At 46.1% G+C, this 22,343-nt stretch overlaps 1 protein-coding gene across 3 annotated transcripts in view; it reads right to left on the bottom strand.

Moving 5' to 3' along the window:
- The window catches only part of PHACTR1 (phosphatase and actin regulator 1), a 300,114-nt gene that overhangs the window by 66,835 nt on the left and 210,936 nt on the right, over positions 1–22,343 (bottom strand). For 2 of the 3 annotated variants that reach the window (XM_037037890.1, XM_037037888.1), the window contains exons 4-6: positions 20,671–20,838; positions 18,433–18,639; positions 177–498 (exon numbers count right to left, since the gene is read on the bottom strand). In XM_037037890.1, coding sequence (XP_036893785.1) covers positions 177–498; positions 18,433–18,639; positions 20,671–20,838 — 697 coding nt within the window. The remainder of the gene's footprint in view (positions 1–176; positions 499–18,432; positions 18,640–20,670; positions 20,839–22,343) is intronic. The other variant, XM_037037889.1, reaches the window with a different exon arrangement.

Here is a 22,343-nt window from a genome sequence, read left to right as displayed (position 1 = left end):
ACATTCAGATTTTGGTCTCCCGCCCCTCCGCCCCAGGGGCATAAGCCCTGCCCTGGTCTTCACATCCCTCTGTTCTGATCAAACCCCCAGCCCTTCTTCTTCTCCCTCCCCAGCCACGTCCTTCCCTCCAACCTTCACCGCGCCACCCCCACCCCCCAGCCCCATCGCCCCATTACCTTTCCAGCCTCTGCATGGTCATGGCCAGCGTTTTGTTCAGCTCATCTATCATCCTGCAGCCCGAGGGGTGCATGGGGAGGGTGCCAGTGGCGGAGGGGAGATGCTGGCCGAGGCTGCCATACTGCAGCTGGTGCTGGATCTGGGATGGTAGGACTGTGTGGTGGTGCTGGGCCCCACCCTGCTGGCCACTCTTCTGGGCTGCGTAGGATGCCAGGGAGAGGTCTGGCCCCCCTACAGGCATACAGATCATGACTTTCTTTGGAGGTAGCGGAGGCGACAGTTTCACTGGCAGACAAGGCAATTTCACAGGGGCGCCAGGATCTGCGGCAGAAGGAGGGGAGAGGCAGATGTGAGTCTGGGGCACTGGAAGAACCCCAGGACATGGCACATGCCCACCATGGAGCCGTGGTCATTGAGGGGCCCTGAGATAAGATGCACCCAGTGACGACAACAGCAAGGTGAGTGCTATTCAGCAAGCACCCACCGTTTCTTGTTTCCTGCCTAAAGTATGCTGGTCCACGGCCCTGAGGGACTCAGGCACTGGTGCTGTCTGTCAGATTGAGGCTCACAGTTTTGTTCATGGCAACCCACAAGCCGTCACAGAGACTTTGCTACAATGTGCCATGATGACTACACTTGGCCATCACAGTGTGAACACATTCTTTCAAACAGGCAGGAGATTAGAATTCAGCCTAGGTTCAAGTCCACTAACAACATATCCCTCCACAAGTGACTTTAACGTTGTCGACCTCCATTCCCTCATCTGTAACCCAGAGACGGTCTCCACATCTGGAGGGATGTCCTCTGAGGATGTTGTCACATGGAGGGCTCAGGTGCCCCGTATGGTGGTGAGCTGTGGGCATGCTGGTTGCACTGGTCCACCCACTCCCGTGGCATCCACGGTGGGCTGTTCAAACTGTGGCAAGGCTCCACCAGGCACTCTGGGGGCCTGGTGGAATTGGCCCACACCGACCCACTGGTTCATGACAGCAGTATTGAAGCTTCCCAGAGATGCTCCAAATTAAGGAAAGTTTAGGGTTAGGCCAGCACTCAGGGTGTCTTAGGGGTAACCTTGTAGTCCTCCACTGTACCCCACATTCTTGGGCATCACATAGTACCAGTGGGGGTGGGGCTCAGTCCTGTGGGTTGCAGGCTCCCTGGTAGAATGTGGCCAGGAAGGGCAGCAGGGGAGGGGCCGGAGGAGGGTGCATGTGTAAGGGGGGTGAGCACACTCAACTTCACACCTGGTGCTCATGTCAGGGAACACTGTGGGGTTCCACCCTTGGTCTTTGAGGCCTTAGATTTTTCTTCAACTCTTAGTCTGCTTTGAATGTGGCAGCTTAACTGCCACAGTCCTGCCAAAATGATATTCCTGGACCACACATCTGATCTCGTCGCTCCTCAGTTTAAAACGCACCAATGGCCTAGAAATAAAGCTCCGCTTCCTGACACATCAGGCAGGGCTTCCGCAGTCTCTCTGCTGCGCAGCCCGTGTCTCCATGTTTACACGGCATCTCTGTGGGGTCTGCTCTGCTTCTTCCGGTCAGAAGTAACCTCTCCCATCTAACATCTGATCAGTCTCTCCTACAACATGTGATACTTTTCTCCCGTGGATTTTACTTATTTGCTCACCCCAAAATGTAGTCTCCATCCTCAGCTCTGTCCCCTCAGGCGGCCTTTCTTCCTCACATTCTCCACCAGGGCTGTGGCGTCTTCCCTGGCTCCCCACCCTCAGCGATCGCCTCCCTTCTTTCACAGAGAAACCCAAGGCGAGCCCTCAAGGCGCCTCACTGCAACCCACAGGCCTCCACCCTCACTCCAGAACTGCTAAGTTCCCCCAACTACCTGATATTTTTATACCCCTGGCTTTTGCTACTTTCCCCTAAAAATGGGAAGTTTTTCTCTGTGGTCTTCTTGGTCAACTCCTATCTACTCTCCCTTCAAGACCCAGTTCAAAAATGACCTCTCCTGAACAATTTTCCTTGATCATTACTTCACCCCTCCCATTCTGCACCCGCTGGGCCAACTGTGGGCATGCAGTATGTCAGTGCCAACGAGTTCAGTTCACCACCAGAGCCAGCACTTCCATCAGGCTTATTACATGCCAGATGTGGTTCTCAGTGCTGCTCATGTCTAACCAGAGGAAGTCTCGCAACAAGCCTGTGACGTGGACACCACTATGATCTCACTTTCACAGATGATGGTACTGGACTCTGAAGGCACTGAACTGGGTGTCCTGTTTACCTAGCTGTCTCCTCTGGAGAACAAAGGTGGTGAATAATTCGTCATTATATCCTGAGCATCTTGAGCAGGTGCCCAGCTCACACAGAGCGTGACGTTCAAGACATGTTTACAAAACAAGCGGGAGCTATGATGCTCTTGTGAGGAATGAATTCACACCTTCCCCAGGACACAGTCTAGGAGGTAGACATGAACCTAAAATGGGCCACATTTGTGGGATCACGCAGCTGTGGCTGTATGGACACTAAACTGCTGACCTTACAACCGAGGTACAGGAAAGCCTGATAGCTCCAGGGGGGATGGCTCCCCTGACACCAGAATGTGAGCCAATCATGACCACCGGGCTCTCTTACGCTCTCCCCTGAAGGCTCATCCCGTTTGGTACCCTCCCCCCTGCACAGTGGTGCTAATTCCAAAGTGGCTGAGATACAGAAACACACTCCCTCTGTCCTGTTCCTGTTCCTAAAGGGTGACATTCCTGTGGCTCTGGAAGTTTTAGCACAAACCTACCAACATGTCTAGAAGCGTTGCCGTTTTTCCTCAGGGACCCTTAGCCTGAGATTCCATCCTTTGTGGATCTAGGTGTGTGTCTAAGGCAGGCAGGTGCTAATAGACTGGGGCAGGAGATGGCAGAGCCAGGAGGGTGGCCAGGAACCATGGAAGGCACCGTGGTTACAGAGGTTCAGCCCATTTTGTTAAGCTCTAATTTCCCCCACTCGGTCCTCCAGAGTTACTTCTCATACTTCCACAGCAGAACTTACTTGCGTTCATCACTGGAAAAATAGCCGTGTGCACGCTAGGAATTCTATCAAAAGTAGCAAGGAGGAAATGACCAGCAGGACCAAATTAGTGGAGATGGTTACTCTTATTGTCCCAGGAAAGACCGGCTACATGCCGAAGCTATTCTCCCTCTCATCTGCCTGTGTCTTCCTTCTGGGTGTTTCATTATTACACATGAGCATAAATTAAATAGGGATAGAAAATTCCCTAGTTTTGAGTGAATCATTTAAAATAATTTTTGGCTCAGCGGGTTTGGTGAAAAGGGAGGAAATTAAGAAAAAGGTTAAAACTAGGTGGCATCATTGGCTTTCAGCCCCCATCTTTCTCTGGCATTGTGGATGACCCGGATGTGCCTACGCAGCTCAGGTTCTCAGAAACTTAGCCCATTTTTTATATCTTTATGACATATTAATACCTAGTCCTGCCTTCCAACAGATCTGGAGAGAGGATCTGAAGCCAGCTGTATGAGATCAGTCGTTCTGAATTTGTCTATCTCTTTATCTCTCTGTCCCTTGTAAACTTCTGTGTTCTCTGTCCCCCTGACCGTGACACTAGCCTGGGACCTCACCTCCTATTTTATGCGGATAAAAGGGTCCCAGCCCTCTCATCCATTCCCGCCCAGTACCAGTCATCTCCGTAAAGCACAGGTCATGCAAGAAGTCCCACAATGGCTCCTTGCTCCAGTCCACGCTGTAAGTCCCAGTGTAACTCTCAGCCACTCGTGTCCAGCTCCTACATCTCCTTGGCCCCTTCGGTCAGGCTAGCTTTCACCCTGGGTTTCCCAATAACCATGCGCATCCCCTCAGGGCCCACAGTCCCCATGTTCTGAAATGCTGTCCCTGTTCCTGCCTGATGATCAAAATTGCATTCACCCTCCAAAGCACAACAGAAGACCCAACTTTCTCCTTGCAGCCTTTCCTCCCCCAAACCCCTGTGACTCTGATGGTCAGCACCCACATTTAATTTTGCTTGATTTTGTGCTGGTTCCACCAGCTCCTTGTCTTCTCTGCTGGCTGGTGGATGGCTCCGCCCACATGCATATCAGCATCCCCCCCCCCCACCCCGCACAGGGTCCCCGGCCACAGCAATGGTGAGACGCTGGACTCCATGACCCAGAGTGCTGGCAGCCCCATGATTCTTAGTCACAGGGGCACATCAGGATCATTCTGATGCAGACCACCCTCAACCCCGCTCTGGGATCCCACCTGGGATGGTGGCGGGAGGGGGGGGGGTGGTTAGTTCAGCTTTGTATGTTTAAAAACTCATATTTGAAAACTACTCTTAGACTCTTACTCAGGTCCTTTTCTCTGGAAACAAATAAAAATGGCGCTAATCCTTCGATCAGAGTCCTAGGACCACCTGCAACCAACTCCCTGGTGTTTACTAGGAGTTTCTGTTCCTAGTCTTCGTCTGACCCACTGAGTCAGGATCTCTGGGCCAGGTGTTTGGATTTTAAAGGCTTCCCAGGTGCTTGCCATACACGGGGGGTTGAGAACCACTGATTCTGGGCACTACACTGCATGGAGTATGACGCTACCCAAGTCTGGGGCATTCGGAGCTCCATGACGGGGATGCATCTGTTCCATCCAGCCCCCAGGCAAATGTCCACCCTGAAGCCATCCATCAGCAAGGTGTCCAGGGGCCATTTCTATGCCCTCAACATGTGAAGAATGAAAGATCAATGTGCAAGAAACCAAGTTACTGCAAGGTAATTAGCCTAACATCTAGTCACCTAGGGACCAGCCTGCCTAAATCTAAAGTTTGCAATTAAAGGATTTGATCATAAGCCAATTTGTCCAGCAGCACTTGCAATTTAATATCTATAAAAATCATTTATCATTGAACATTTTGTGAATGATGAGATTTCTTAACTCCTGGTGAGTGGATTTTTCTATTTTATTTGCTTTAGAATACTTTAAGGACGTTTTAGACAAGTTTGCCTAAAAAGCCTTTCTTCAAAATTTTCTCTCAAGCAAGAAATAATTAATCAAAAGCTCAGTTTTTCTAACAGCGTTAATTCAGTGTATCAGACTCCTCTTGCCTCCTCCCGCCTGGTTTTCGAATTTCCCTCTGTGTACTGCGGTGTGTGTTAGATGAATAAAGAAATGTATCCCAATACGTGTTTCTATTCAGCGAGGCACTGGCATTTCTGTAGTGAGAGTGACAGAGTGAGGTGGATGGACTGGTACTGAATTGCATGCCACCTGCTGTTTCTTTCCAGGATACCAAATTCTTGGTGGCAGTGGCTTCATCAACCTTGATAGGGGGACTGGGGAGAGGCAAAACCCCGTGCCCCCCTTCCAGAGATTCAGGCTCAGTAGGTCTACCCCAGGGCTCAGGGGTCCATTTGGTAAACAGACTCCCAGAGCCTTCTGACGCCGGTGGACACTGCACTTTGAGAACGTGCTGTTAAGTTTTTAGTGGACTAAGAAGCACAAAATCATCACCAACATTTGTCTTACCGAAAAATAGAAGACAAACTGTAAAAACTACTCATTCATTTAGCTCTGTTAGCATCAGCAAATCACCTAAACTCTTTGCTATTTCATCTGTGAAACGGGGATGAATAAATATCTCAGAGGACATAGTGAAAAGTAAGATAAAATACACAAACTGTGTAGCATATGCAAGCTGGTGAATAAATGGTCACTGTAATTCTTGTTGCTCCATCATCATCAGTATTGAAGCGCTTCCTCAGGAAGCCGGCCTGCCCTCCACTAGATCAGTTAGGTGCCCTCCACCGGGTTCTCACAGGCCCCACGCTTCCTTCTGTCATGGCGTTTCACATAGAGCCCATTTGATCCACTTCACTTCTCTCAGCTGGTTGCTGATCTTTCTCTCCCTCTTTCTTTTCCTCCCTCCCTCCCTCCCTCCCTCCCTCCCTTCCTTCCTTCCTTCCTTCCCTTCTTCCTTTTTTAAAGTAGGTGGATATGATGCATTAATTAAATCACAATGGGCTTGGCTGTTTCCTCACCTGTTCACTAGCACAGTCTGGGCCTAGTGCACATTAGGTGCTCAGCAAACGTTTGTTGGTTTTCCTTCTTATCTAAATCTTTAGAGCAGTGTGAAAAGGTAGAACTTAATGATCTGTTTCTCTTAAACTAAGGCTCAGCTAATCAAAGTATGGCCTGAGGACTGGAAGGAGCAGAGCAAGAGAGACATGCAGATTCTCAGGGCACAGCCCAGACCTCCTGAATCAGAATATGCATTGTTACGAGGCCCCACTGAACTCTCCAGTCTGAGAGGATCCCCAATCTTAAAGGATCCTTTAAGAGTCGTTTGTTGGTGAAGAGGCTCTTTCTCCACAGACAAAATGATAAGAGCCCTGGGCCTTCTGGGGGAGGGAGGTCTTGCTCTCTGAGGACTGGACATGGGCTTCAGGAAGCTTCTGCTGCAGTCCTGGTGAAAACACCACTAGCTTAGAACTCAGTAGAGTTGGGGCTGAATCCCAGATCCCAAATCAAGAAGCTCTGTTCTTTTGCCTAAGATATTTGGCCTCCGGGAGCCTCAGTTTTCTCGTCTGTAGAAAGGGCATATTATCTTCCTCACAGGTTTGCTATGAGAAGGAAATGGATGAACGTCTGCACAACCTCCACGTAGGAGCTGAGGGGACGTGTGCTGAAATCAGGCTGCGGTCCATACTGATGTGGGCCTGCGCCACCCCAGAGGAAGGGGCAGCTTTACTTAATTCATTGCTCCAGAGGTCATGTTTTTATAATTTTATAAAGTCCCCAAACAGATTAGCAGAGGACCTAAGTATAAAATAACCCTAGTACAATCCTTAACATTTAACAAGTTCAACAGATAAGGTTTTCATGGATTCTGAAAAAATAATACGTTCTCTGCCTCCCCCACTGGTGTTGTGAGGGTCGGACAAGGTAATGGGGACACGCTTTGTGAATTACAAACACTATACACATTTGCAGTGTTAATAACAGTGCTCTTGCCACACCTGTGAGAGTTCACCTGGCCTCATGCTTTTCCATTTGCAGTGGAAAGATGGAAGCCAAGAAAGCAATGGAGAGTATGGTGGTTCTATTGTAAGTGTGTAGGAGAAAAAGCAGATGAAATTGAACCAAACAGTGGAGCAAAGGACCATCTTTGCAGTTTGCAGTGTTGCACAAAGAACTGCAGGAAGAAAAAAGGTGGGGTCGTCCAGGCTGTTTCCCTGCACACGGCCCGGCACCAGTACTGAGATCCAGTGGAGAAGAATGCAGATCCGGCAGCGAGAAAACCTGGGAAAGATACCTAACCTTTTTTTGGACTTTGGCTCCTTTTCTTCCAGAAATCCAGGGATGAAAATGCCTCCGTTACCTCAATGGCCCCCCACTGAATAAAACTTGGCATGTCTCTGCTGCATGATGTTTATGGACTGTCGGGGGACTCACGCTACCTCCCGCACTTCTAACGATGGCAGTGGCTGTTCCCGCTGGGCGCACACGGAGCTCCTCACGTGCTGACCTAGAAATGCATGGGTCCTCTGCAGCCAGACTGACTGAGGTGCATATAGTCATAAAACTGTCTCTGCCTCTGGAGTGGAAAAAGCAAAACAACCAGTTCCAGAGAAAAAGGAACATAAACCCAAACTGTGAGTGTCAGAGAGCCATAAAACCCAAAAGGGCTGTATTTTCAAATAAGACACAGCTCTGGACAAGGAGAATGAAACCCTCAGATTACTTCTGTAGCTGGCTCTCTTGCCATAGGACAGTAGAATGAGTCTGGGTTAAACAATTAGGCCCCTGGCCTCTTTCCTCACTTTATTAACACTTGTTGCAAAAGCCATTTGTAACTGCTGATGTATCAGAAGTACTTGTTGATGACAGTAGCACTTAGTGTCTTAATGAACAAAGATGTAAGAATTTCTCAATCATTTGCTGGTTCTGTAAGCGTAGGTAGCTAGATATTAATTTTTAAAAAGGGAGCAAAGGAAATCGGGCATTATTAAGGATAACCAACAAGGGAGCACAGGCTTGCTCCCCTAGGAAGTTAGTTTCACACACTCTCCAGGGAACCACTGGTCCTTCCCTGCAGATCACTGGGGGGACGGGCCAGAACCAAAGGGGGAGGTAAGCACATATGCAGTGGGAGCCAAGATGGTGACCACAAAGACCTGTCCATCTAGCCTGGAAAAAGGACAGGATTGGATAAGAGGCACAACCCTAGAAGGTCTAAGGAATGAACTGGTTAAAAGGTGGACCCATCAGAAGCCCATGAAAGCTTGGGAAGTTGATTGGTTATTTGAAAAAGTGCCTGGTCCTTCCCAAACCAGAGATAATATAATCCCAGCAAACAAAGGGTGCTCTCTCGCTCTCTAACATGTGGTCGTCTATTTGCTTGTGCATTTTCTTCCCTCAGCAACCATGTGGCCTTAGCTGCTGCATGGCCAGCAACCGCAGGGACCCCAAACATAGGCTCTAAGGGTACAGAGCCTGGGTACAGCAGCACAGCAACAGATCGCAGCTGGGAAAAGGCTAAGAAACCTGGACAGGTCCTGAGACTGCTGAGGCCGAACCAGTGGCACAGACTCTTTGGACGATGGTCTTTGTTTTTCGTTCTTGATGAAGACGAGGCTGGACTTTTTCCATGGCAGGATGGATGGAGAAGAGACAATGGCCGCTCAGGGGCTGCCCTCCAATCTTACCCTGCCACAGACCCTCACCCATGGGTCTCTTGAAATGCTTTTCTTGGGATCCTGTGAAAGAACACAATTTCCACTGGCAGCAGTTCTAGTAGGTCAGAAATTTTGGTCTCCTTTCATAGCTATAGACATTTCACCCAAAGACATACATGCCTATAAGAAGTGTACTAAGAACTTAAATAAGGGTCCAGTGTCACTGAACTACTCAGTCGACTCCCCCAGTTGCAAGAGCGACACTCAGAGGAGCTCCATCACTTTCTTCAGGCCATCCTAGGGATTCTGTGCCAGTGTGGCCTTTTGCTCTTGGTAAGATGCCTATGAAGGCAACCTATGTTGACTGACCCCTTGTGGTGAGAGGGATGGTGTGGAGGGAAATGAGAGTAAGGAAGTCGTGTCAAATGTCTGCCCACCTGGCTTGCTCTCCCAAGGCTGGTCAGCATCTGGAGGCTACAGCAAATGTCTGACATTGGTGAGGAATATTTTTTAAGACCTTCCAGAGTCCTAAAATTGAGGGTTCTTAGAGCGTACAGCACCAGCACCAGCAACTGACTTTGCTTCAGAGCCACTTTCCACAAAGAAACATTTTCATTTTTAAACTGGCCCCACCCAAGGCCATCTGGGAGGATGATAGGTGGAAAAGCAGATGTCTCACTGAGATGGAGAGGCTGGGCCGTGGAGGGGGTCACTCACCAGCCGAGTCACGGGGCATGTTGCCTTTGCAGAGCAAGCAATTAAGTTAGATTTTTTACCAAGTGAAATTACACATTGTCAGGAAACTCCCTTCAAAGTGTCAAAACTGTAGATGTCCCTATAATCATGAGAACAAATGCCTGTTGAAAGATGAGTATTTTGTTAAAATTCCTAAGTCACCTACACAAAAACACATTATACTGTTTATTTTTGCAGTAACTGTTGCCTCCCTGGGAGACTGAGTGAGGACAGTGCCATTCAGTCCATGACTGAGCTGTTGAGCCTGAGCCCCCTGTGAGGCCGGCATACGGGTGAGGAGGTGAGAAGGTCCACAGATGGACAAATGAAAGGAGCAAGATCTGACCAGGTCTACTGGGGAGGACTGCAGCTTGTGAAAATCCAGGCAGAAATGAGAAGAAATAGAACCAAGACCACAGTCATGAAGGTAAGCACAAATGTATTCATCTGGTCTCAGGACAATGGAACCCGAGGAATATATCTACAAAGTTTGAAAGCAGTAAACTTAGATGATGTGAAATGAAATGCTATGCAGAGCTGATGGAACTATTAAAAGGTAGCACAGTCATGGTGAAGATACAGAGAAGTTCAAATCAGATCCACAAATGTTATAAATAAAGAACAAGAATGGCTGCAGTTCATCTCTAAATTTGCATCTGTCTACTACACAATATTTATTCACTGTTGGAGGATGCACTTGGATTTTTTGCATTTATACTGATGGAGGTGGCTGGTCTAACCACCTGCTGCTGAAGTCTGTGAGGCCATCCCATTCCCCCTGACATTCCCAGTGTGTTCCCTGACAACTAAGACCTGACCACAACTTTGACCAATGGATGGCTGTCTTGTTCTACCTGCTGGCTACTTGTACACAGGGTTACTTTTCCATATAGGTTATCATGGGTCCTTCCTACACTACACAAAGCAAGAGAATCAGATTTTATTCATGGCAGAACTCAGAGCTGGAGAACAAGTATCCTGCTATGAACTTGAGGGCAAATGATCACCCAACTCCTCCTTAGAAGTTATCTCAGAGATAGAGGCTTCTCTCCCTTACAAGACGTCCTGTTCCACTGCTGTACAGTTCTGGCCAAGGACACAGCAGGGAGCAAGGCAGATCATATTCCTGCACTCAGGAAACTTACTCCTGGGAGAACTAAGGGCAGCAGGTTGGTGCCTTGTGCAACCCCAAGTTGATGCTGGACAACCCGCAATTCCATTCATTCGTCCAGCATTGTTACCCATCTTATCCACAGTAACATCAAGAAAAAAAGCTTGTGTGAAATCAAGTAATCATTGCTAAAAGTCTGCAAAAGATGCCCGCTTCCTCCTCCAGAATTAAATTCCACATCATGGCATTCAAAGCTCTCCACAGTTTTTCTTCAGCCCAATTATGCCTGATCATTCATTATTTTCCTACAAGGAGCCCATGTCCCTGCCAGACTAGGCTATTTGCTATTTCGTAAACACACTGTGCCTCATGCTCCTGTCCCTCTGTGTCCCTCAGAGCTGGAGAATAATATGGAGAACCCTGCTTCTCATATGACAGCACCTTCCTCTGCCATCCCTACTCTTCTAACTTTTACTCATCTTTAAGGCCTGTCCCCAATACATCCTCCTTTATGACACTTTTCCTGATTCTTCCAAAAGGATTTGATCTCTTACCACTTGAATTTCTTTAGAGCCATGTTTAAATATCTTCATGTTAACAGTTTTCTGCAGTTTACAACGGCCTACAACTCCTATAGCCAATGAAAGAAGACTTTTGTAAATTATATGAGGGCTGGCAGAGTGCCATGCACATAGTGGGCCCTCAATACATAACTTCCATTCAGCTTTACAAGGGAAGGAAATCCTGTCATGGGCTACAACATGGATGAACCTTGAGGACATTATTCTAAATGAAATAATCCAGTCCCCCCGCCCCTGCAAAAAAACCAACTACCGTATGATTCCACTTATATAAGGTACCTAGAGAATTCAAATTCATAAAAACAAGGAATTAAAATGTAGTCACTGCCCTGACTGATGTGGCTGAGTGTGTTGGGCATCGTTCTGTAAACCGAAGGCTTGCCGGTTTGATTCCCAGTCAGGCACATGCCTGGGTTGCAGGCCAGGTCCCTGGCTGGGGACGTGCTGAAGGAACTGATGGATGTTTCTCCTGCACACTGATGTTTCTCTCCCCCCTCCCCCTCTCTCTAAGTATAAATAAAATATTTTTTAAAATTGTGGTTACCAGGAATTGAAGAAGAGAAGAAAGAAAAAGAGGAGTGTTTAATAGGCACAGAATTTTAATTTTGCATGCTGAAAACATTTTGGAAATCTGTTGCACAACAGTGTGAATACCCTTAACATTATTGAACTGTACTTAAAATGGTTAAAATGGTAAATTTTATATTACGTGTTTTCACCACAATAAAAAAAAGTGCCAAGTAAATTAAATCTCCAACCTAATAGTGCTACAAAAACAGAAAGGTACTTTGCTGCAATCTTTAGTCGGATCGTAGAGGTAAGAACTGAAAGCACCCTTTTAAAAGTGTTTTAGTCAGTAGCCTGTACATGCACTAAAAAACATTTCTGCATTTTGAAAAGAAAAAGTCAGGGCTGGAAAAGTATGGAGAAATGAATGTAAAGAGTAAAGTTAGTTAAGTTTCCCATTCCTTCAAGGTGTCAGTTATCAAGAGAGTATGGACCTGCAAACTCCTCCAGAGGATTCTGGGTTACAGTTCATTAACATTTCAAGGCAGGGATGAGGTCCAAGGTCACAGTGCTCTAACCATCAGTTATCCTGCACTGTCCCAGTAGAATTCTGGCAGGAAAGGCCAGGACTGAGGCAAAAGTAGTTAGATGATTTTGTAGGGTTGCGGGAGAAGAGGCCAAAAGAGGAGAACAAGGATGGTGGGTGGGAAAGAGGGAAGCAATGGGGACAGACAGAATCAGAGAGAAACAGAACACAAGTGAAATTACATGTGTAACTGTAGAACAGTCCATGTAGACATTGTCTACAAAACTACAGAGGCAGCTGTAAATAGGAATATCGGTTTTGGCTTGACAAGCACTGGATAGAGGATTCTCATTAGACACGTATTGGGGCTCAAACATACCACGTGGCATGGATGCCATTTGTCAGGTAAATTTGCAGTTTTAAGTAGTTGGTAATGTTGAAACTAGCAATCAACCAAGTTCTGATAATACTGTAAGCTTCCTTTTATTTCAGGTTCTAAAGATAGTGCAGATAAGCCCTTGGCACGTTTACATTAACAGGACTTGCTTTTAAGGAACATTAACAGTTTCCTTTTTTTGTTGAATTGTGGCCAAATGCAGCCAATGTTATTTGCCCTATTCTTTTTTCTTTCTTTCTTTCATCTATCTATCTATCTATCTATCTATCTATCTATCTATCCATCCATCCAGATTTTAGAGAGGGGGGGAGGGAGAGAGAAAGAGAAGAAGAGAAACATCAGTGTGAGAGAGAAACTCGAATCAGTTGCTTCAGCAAACATCCTGACCAAGGACTGAACCCACAACCCAGGCACGTGCCCTGGCTGGGAATGAAACCTGCAAACTTTTGGTTTGCAGGACGATGCTCCAACTCACTGAGCCACACTGGCCAGGGCTATTTGCCCCATTTCTCGATTCTCATAGACTGTCTCCCTCTGGCATGTTCTATGAAACCCAACCCAACTGTGCTCAGGTCCCCCTGTTTATAAATAAGTGCCTTCAGAACATATCTTTATCTTTGAAAGACTAGATAACTCTTTTGTCTTAAATAGATTAAAACACACAAAGCAAAACAAAAAAAAAACAAAGAAAGCTAATGATTTATTTATTTTTTTTAATTTTAAGGGTAGGCATTTCGGTGGGCGTGGTGTACACGAGGGGTTACAAGGGAGGGTTCTGGAGTCCAGCGGCGTGGACCTCGCCCACCTCTGCCACTCGATAGCTATGAACCATGATCAGCCACTTCTCTAAATTTCATTTCTCTCCACTGGGAAAGGACAGGATAATGATCATAGTATCAGCCTCACAGGTCTAAATGGTATGCTGCAAACTCCTCAAAACCTGGCAGCTGCCATTATTACTATCCAAGTGTGAAGGTCAGATTGTAAAGTCCATCTGTCACATAGGTTCATTATCCTTTATTCAAAGGGCACTCGTGGGGCACCTAACCATGGTATTAGGTTGGCCAAGCAGTTCATTTACTTTTTTCTATATGATGCCTCTAGTGGTGTTTGGTTGTGTGCAACTTCATTGAAAACAATTTTGTTACTTTGTACTGTGACTGCTGTCATAGCAGCATGCATTTAAAAAACATAAAAATCAGTGAATTTTTATGCAGCCATTTTAATATTGAAGATAGAAGAAAATATACAACATTTTTGGCATATTGTGCTTTATTATTTAAGACATGTAAGGCCCTGGCTGGTGTAGCTCAGTGGGTTGAGCGCAGGCCTGTGAACCAAAGCATCACCGGTTTGATTCCCAGTCAGGGCACATGCCTGGGTTGCAGGCCAGGTCCCCAGTAGGGGGTATGCTGGAGGCAACCATACATTGATGTTTCATTCCCTCTCTTTCTCCCTTTCTTTCCCATCTCTCAAAAATAAATAAATAAATAAATAAATAAATAGATAAATAAATAAATAAATGGTTGAAACACAAAAAAAGATTTGTGTGTGTGGAGAAGGTGCTGTGACTGATCGAATGTGTCAAAAGTGATTTGTGAAGTTTCTTGGTACCATTGACATTTTGGCCAAATAATTCTTTGCTGTGGGTCTGCCTTATGCATTGGAAGATGTTCAGCAGCACCCCTGGCCTCTACCCACTAGAAGCCAATAGTGGGAGATAGCTGACATACTCAAAATATCCAAAATCAAGGAAGTTATTGGTAATGGAGACAACTGTACTCGAAACAACAATAAAAATCGCAAAAATACCCCCAGAAAGTTATTGGTGAAAATGGAAAATGTGTCCTTTATTTTATGGAAAAAAACTAAATGGGCTTCTTGGGCACCCCAGTAACTTATGTACAAGGCACACATTACTCATATACCATCTAATACTTTACTTCTGGAGACAGCACAACAGGTGAGGTGACTGGTAAAGACTTATTAAGAAAGAAGACAGTGAGTTTTTGTCTTTTTGCCTCCATCACCCTGTTCCTCTAGGGTCAGCTGTTATTCCAAGAGGCATGCATTTGGAGAATCACTCATCTCAGATCATATTCATTAAGCAACCAGTTCTGCTGGGCACTGTACTTCCAGAATGGAAGGGAAGCTAATGACCGACAACTCCTGAGCTCTATTATGTGTTACTGTGCAGGCTGGTGTTGGACAAGATGAGATGGACGAGGATGAGAGTATGAGAAAAAAGAAACAGTTTGGGAGAGCAGGAGGGCTTCTCACTACCTGGCTCAAGGACAGAGAAAATTTACAAGACAAAGAGTCTCCAAGTTAATTAAGGTTTTCTTGATAAAAGTGGAGGCAAATACCAAAGCAGTGGTATTTCTGCATCTTTTCCCATGATCATATATGCAGAAGTAGCCCCAGTTCAGGCTCACACTTCCTCTAGCATTCTACCAGACCACCAACCACCGTCACTCTCTGTTAGTCATGCTTGGTGTCTTCCAAACCGTCCTGTGTTTCCTTTCAAAAATGTCCACGGAACAACATACAATGAGAACATGCTGAAACTCCTAAATCTCAATCTAGAGTTCTAGAATTCTTAGTTTATTAATTCCTTCTGACGTGGCCCAGATGTCTCTAGGGTAATTAGTAACAGAACAAGGTTAATATAGCTGCCTCATGGTGATGCAGATTCATTATGACTGATTGCTCACTTACAAAAATTCAGCAAGTCTGAGTTTACATCCAAAAGGATAGCACCAGAACCATAGCCTACAGGCTTCTGCACCTGTTTTGTCTTCATCATATTTACGAGGCTACTGGGTACAATATGGTTAAGATGACTGGCGTTCATGCATTTTTATCCAATTGATATAGAGGTGAGGTTTACAGATAATACATAAAGTTCACTCTTCTGAGGAAAAGATGAGGGAAGCCAGAGAGACTGGGCTAATTTACATATCTCTAGTCCCTCAAATATTAAGGGTTCTAAGGCTACCAACCTACTCAAGTTCAGGGCACAAAGCTGAAGCTATAAATGAATGAAGTGTGCCCTCATTAATTTGATAGCTAGATAAATTAAAGGTGGGTTTTGGCTAAGAAATTTTGTCAATTCTTTTTAAAATGTCTTCTCTTGTGTTCTGTTCTCTCTCTACTGCCATCAGCCCGATGCTTGTTAGTTCATATTCTAACAACTGGAGCAGCCTCTTACACAGGCTCAAACTGTTTAGCTTCATTCAATGAGTGATTTGGGAGAACGAGGCATGGATCTGGCCTTGGTGGCTTCTTTGTTAGGGCTTCAACCTTCTTTTCTTTCTGTTCAGTCTCGATACAGTAACCCAGAAAAAAAATTAAAGGCTAGTTTTTACCATATCACTGTCCTGCTCAAAAACCTCTGGCTTTCCACTGCTATGGGAACACAACCTAAATCCTTGTACGCCTTACCCAGTGAATGCTCTCTCAATACATGCCAAGATGGACCTCTCCTGGCTCAGCCACCTCGTCACTGACCTCACCCTCTGAGTCTTCACCCAGGGTCTTCATTCCTGGAATGTTCTTCCCTCACTCTCTATAGATGCCCTTCATGCTTTAAGGGTCAGCTCAAGCTCAGCCTTCTCCTGTCGTCTTTTATCAGACTGCATGCACTGAACTACAAATATTCTCGATGGTAGTCATATTGCCACTCTATATTTATTTATTTAAAGATTTTATTTACTTATTTTTAGAGAGAGGGGAAGAGATGGAGGAAGAGAGAGAGAAACATCAATGTGTGGTTGCCTCTCACGTGGTCCCCACTGGGGACCTGGCCTGCAACCCAGGCATGTACCCTGACTGGGAATCAAACTGGTGACCCTTTGGTTCACAGCCTGCACTCAATCCACTGAGCCACACCAGCCAGGTCTCCACTCTATTTTTATATATGCCTTTGACCCTTGAACAATGTAGGTTTGAACTGCATGAGTTCACTTATATGCAGATCTTTTCAATAAATAATTACACTATTTTCGATTCACAGTTGGGAATCACAGATGTGGAAGGCTCACTGTATGCATTGTTCTATGTCACTTTATACAGGGGACTTGAGCATCCTCAGATTTTGGTATCTTCAGGGGTCCTCAAACCAATCCCCTGCAGATTCTGAGGGACAACTTAAGTTTTTAGGGAATCAACAGTTAAATGTGGATTTTCAACTGCATGGGGAGTTGGCACCCCTGACCCATGTGTTGTTTAAAGGTCCACTGTATATATAAATAATCAGTTCTAATTCTAGAAACAAATTAAGGAAGACTCAAAGGTGCTTTCAAAGAAAAAACAATGTTGTTGAGGACATTTCCGCTGTGTTTTCACAACAGAGAAGATGGAAAGCCCCTCAGAAGTCAATCAAGTAAATCCTGATCTGCACCAAGCAGCTAACAAAAATCATGTGCAATATTCACTGAACATCACTGCATGATGATAAAAGATGATAGGCAGATGATAAAAGACCATGCACAACAGGACTTGATTTTTACTAGACAGATAAGATAGGTAGATGAACACTGGTGTTCTCTCAGAGGGAGGCCTTTGAGAGCATTTCCTCCTTTGCGGTTTCCTACGCACTTAAACTTTGGGGCACTGACTAAAGTGTTATTAATGTGTCGAATGGCTCCTTTAGGTGGAAAGTTGCTCTTTTAAACCATAAGCCTCTGATGTGGGTGGAGGCATGCATGGATAGAGGAGTTGGACACAACCCCATGTTTAGGTTGGATGCTAACCTAACTCACACCACGTGACAGACACCCGACTCTTCTGGAACAATAGTCACTGAACTTGGAGTTGGGCGACACAGGGCCTAAGTGTGGCTCTCCAGTAGAACTGCTGCCAGGCCTGGAAAAGTCACTTATTTTTTTTGAACCTCAGTTGTTCTATTATAGAATAAGTGAATATTCTTCCCAACTTCTATTCCCATTCTAGCTTATGGAAATGTGCAGAGATCAACAGAAACTCTAAGAACACCAAAGACGTTGTAAAAAGGCCGTTGATCAGTATCAGGTAGGATTACTATCAAGGCTTGAAACAACCTTCTGAAATCTTAAGTCTCTGGCACACCACAACCTTAAATCCCAGTGGCGTCTGACCCACGTGCTCATATGCAGGGAACTGCAATCAACTAGATGCCCAATTTAAAACCACAGGTCCATTCGTTAAGTAACTTGAAAAATGAAAATACAAGAATCACTTTAAGACAACGTTCTTAAGCTTACTCTTCTTTTACAACTTTCTCACAGTATTTTATAAATTATTGTCTTTGCTTTTTACATTTTTAAGAAAATGTATATAAATTCTCTTAAAAGACAGAAATTTTAATAGAAGAAATATGCTGGGCTGCAGATCAATACTTTAAAGACAAAGAACTTAGAGCTTTGACAAACTCATTATGAAGGCAACAAGGTACCCCTCTTTATCTTTGCAAATATTTTGACATTGACTCTAATTCACCTAGATGGGCAAATAATCTAGAATTAGTCACATAAATGCAAATGTACATATTTACAGATACACATGACTGAAGGCTCTTGGCACATGACTGGCAGGTGTATACTGAATATTTCTTGACACAAACACACAAACCCAGGCCATGACTGCGTGTACCAAGACACACATGGAAACACCACATATCCCACAGAGCAACCTCACCGAAGAGATGTTCAGATAAAAAGAACAAGGGACAAGATTATCCCTTGAAGGGAAGAGAGGGCCTCATGCTCCGCAGATATCTTGACTCACCTGTTAAGTGGTTGGCAATCCTGGCAGTGGGTTTGGGAGGCAGGGCAGGGGGTTGCTTGAGAAGGGACAGCTGCTTCACTGGGGTCTCCTCATGGTCTCCAGGGAAAGCAGCAGGTTTTTTGGGGGGCAGTAGCAGGACTGGTTTGGCTGAAGGATCTTGGGACAGGAGGACTCCAGACTCACTGGCAGAGGGGCTCTCTTCAGACACTGAGGGGACAACCACATGACACACAGGAGACATTACACAAACGCAGCGCCGGTGGGGCTGGCAGGAGCACACAAGACAGGGACGTGGGTTAGCAACACAACAGAGCACCGACTGTTCCAGGTTGTCACATACATGTGGAGAGTTAAAGAGAGGACACCAGAAATTCACTAAAGCGCCGTGGTTAGTGTGGGGCACAGAAGGGAGGCAGAGGAAGAAGGCATTTTCTCAAAACTATCCAAAGTCTCGCCATTTCAATCCTGGCATTTATAATACCAGTTTTATGGGTGCTCTAGAATGTGACAGCTAACAAGTGGCAGGTGCAATGGATGAGGGGGAAGGGTCCCCTCTGACCCAAGCCAGCTCCAAAAGCCAGTACCTTTCTTTAGCCCTGTTTACCTTTGCTGGGGAGGAAGAGAGTGGATTCTTGTTTTTAAAGCCTGCTGGGTCTCCTGTGGCCTCGCTCCTAGGTCTGGGACACTAGGTAATGAAGACACCCTAGAGGCTGACACCAGGCAGGCCACCCACAGGCCTGGGGTGGCTTCTCTTCAGGTTCAGGAGCCATGTGAGCCAGGGAGCAGCCCCCAGGGGTGCCCTGCAGTTTGACAGGCACCCTCCTGCCCCTGCAGCTCCCATCCACTTGACAAGGTGAGGATGCTCCAAGTCAACACCTGTTTGTCTTCCCCCTTCCCCTCTCCTCTTACTCGCCAGAATTACGGTTTTCTTGTTTCGATTCAATGCACTGCCCTTGGCTCTGCATTGGGCCTGATTCTTCTTGTCCTCTGGGGGCACCCGGACTGGCTCCAGTGAAGAGCTGTCTGGGGCAGTGGCACAGGCCTCCCTTTAGTGCTGGCCTCCTGGCAGACGACAGACTGATACCCTTTGGCTTCACTCAAATGAACGGTCTCACTGTACCAGTCAGATCCATCTGATTCAATGTTACAAGGAAGGATGGATAAAAAACAGTTCGCTGCTTTATTTGGGAAAATCTCCCCAGCTTGAGGGATGGGAGGATTTACTCAGCTGCATCTCCTCCCATCGCTGCTCCAGTAAGAAAGCCTAGACATGACTCCTCTCCGCCCTCTCTCTTTCTGATATGGGGAGCAGAGTTCCCTGTAGCATCAAAGCCCTGCAATCAGCCTCAGGAGTGCTAAATTCTCCCCCTGCCTCCAGGGACTCTGTTATTATCACTGTTGGGCACACTGATGGAGCAGTGACTCATGGGTCCCAACGGGAAGCCTGGGGACTGACTTTGCGAAACACCATCTCTGCCGCCCTCCCAGCTGAGCTCTGCTAATGCAGACTTTGCACCTGGTGTGGAGGGAGGGCATGGCCTTTCTGCCCGCTCCAGATATGCTAGGAGGTGGCTTCCCATAGGCCAGTCTCTTAACAGCAAGGACCAGTCCTTACTGGCTCTGGGGAGGGTCCCGCCTTCAGGCTAAGGAGGACCCCACTGCAAATCTCCTGAGGGAAGGAGTGACCACTTAGAGGGCTGTGGAACAAACTGGGAGTCACCGCTTTACAGCAGGAAAATCACCTGTTGGCAGATACAAGTTCACCTGCAAATTGTAAATAATTTAATGGCCAGTGAACACATTGATTGTACACAGCAAAGTGATGCAAATTGCTAAACTGACACAACCATTAACTGGCACACTGGGACTAAGGTTAAAGGGCACACCAGGGCTTTATGAACCGGTGAACTACATAGGTACTGTGTAGAAGCGCAGGATTCTTTAGCTTGGTCTTAATAGAAATGAGTGTTAGAAAATAAAAAAAATGACATTTTAAATCATCAATATTACAAAAACAGTGTACTACTCTCTTTAAAGATCCTAAAGTTATAAAACTATTTTTAAACCTACAGAACAATAACTGTAAATATCTTCTCCAGTTTCATACTCAGCATGCACTAGTTGGTCACTTTCATCTCTATTTCCAGGAGATTTTCAGGCTCAGGACAGTTCCGAACAGGACCCCAGTCCTTTCAGGCCGAAGACCCCCAACGCCACCCGCTGCCACCAGGGCGTTACCTGTGCCGTCCATGATGTCTGAAGGCTGGAGCACCTCGTAGGAGCAGGGGTCTCTGGGCATCGGGACTGGCTCCATTTCGGACAGGGCGGGCAGGGACAGCTGGCTGGAGCTCAGAGACTGCCCATCTTCCAGGGAGTCGTCCTCGTTTGAGACGGAGAGCTCCCCATCTGCCAGGCAGGGACGGACAGAGCAGAGTTAGACAGCGCCTGCCTCCCGGCACGGGCGACCTTTACCGCCTGCTAACAGAGGTAGATGTTTCCGAACAGTCTTTATCGAGGTCAGTAGGTAATGTCTACACTTGCTCTTTTGCTTTTAAGTCATTTACTCTATTTTCAGAGGTGTGTAATCTAGCCACCAGGGCAACAATTGCCATCGCTGGATGTTTAGCAAATTGCCTGTTTTCTCTCCATGTCTGTGACTGTGATCCATTATATTTTTATTTTTTAATGAACATAAATAAAACTTAATTTTTCTTCTTAGTTTTTGAAAACTTGAAAATACTGAGCAGGCCTCCAAGACTGGAAAACCAGGGTTAGGGATTCCTACTTCGTGGAACGAAGGGCTTCATTCATATCATGCAACATGCCGGGAGCACGGTGCTCCACGGCCCTAGAAAAACCCATCTGGTCCTCTCCTCATCTCTGTTCAAATCCCAAATCCCAAATCCCAGTGGAGGCTGCAGCAGCGCAGGAGTTCGGGAAGTGACTGAATTGTCCCAGCGCTCACCAGTGAGCCTCTTGGCCATGGGGACAGGCAGACTCTGCTCCTGCTTAAAGCTCAGCAAAACAAGGGGCAGCTAATTAACACCATGGGGAGGATCAAAGGCCCCTACACAATGGCCATTTGTCAAATCATCCACTGCCCTCCCGTCCTGTCCCCCCCCCATTTCATCCTGGCTCAGGTGAGTCCTAGATAACTAGATGTTAAAGTCAAATGAACTTTTAAAGATGACTGAAAGCTGTTCCAGTAAAATGAGTCAATAACCAGATGAAGGACTCTAAGCAATGCTTAGTCAGAAACAGAGAAACTAGCAAAGCAATTACCTGCTTTAAAACAAGGAGGAGGATCATTTACTGGTAGAAATAAAACAGCAAAATGACTCCAAGGTTAAACTTGGATAAATAACCCTTTCCTTTTGCTTGGCTCCTCCCGAGGCTTTAGTTACATCCACAATGATATGTGGTGACAAAGGACCCTTCATCTGTCCCCCTCCCCACAATTAGAATTGGCTCAATGAAATGTATATTCAACAGAGTAACCTACACACTAACAGGCTTCATAACAGATCAAACTAACAGTTCAAGGACACATGATATTTGACCTGAATAGCCTATAACAGAAAAAATATAATGGATCAATGGCAAAAAATCATCTGAAGCAGGTAATACGAAGTATGAAAAGTGTGTGCATGTTTTCTTCCTTTTTTTCCTTTGGCCTTTCTGTGTGTCCCGGATGGCAGCAGTGTATAACTGATTAGCCATGATCACTGCATTAATGAGAGAAGAAGAGCAGCACAGACTCTAAAGCTAACACCATGGAGCATATACAGCTACACTGAGAGTCTTTAGGATGGGAAGGACTGCAGTAGGTGGGTTACTGCATCAACATCCCATAATGTACGGTCCCCACGTCTCTTAACATGCTTTAATATAGCAGTTCAAATGGATGCCGT

The sequence above is a fragment of the Sturnira hondurensis genome, unplaced genomic scaffold (genome assembly GCF_014824575.4).
Source record: "Sturnira hondurensis isolate 20B ecotype Veracruz unplaced genomic scaffold, ASM1482457v3 Scaffold0023817, whole genome shotgun sequence".
Taxonomy (NCBI): domain Eukaryota; kingdom Metazoa; phylum Chordata; class Mammalia; order Chiroptera; family Phyllostomidae; genus Sturnira; species Sturnira hondurensis.
The sequence above is the reverse complement of the archived record's forward strand: the minus strand, read 5'-3'. Positions and strand labels throughout refer to the sequence as shown.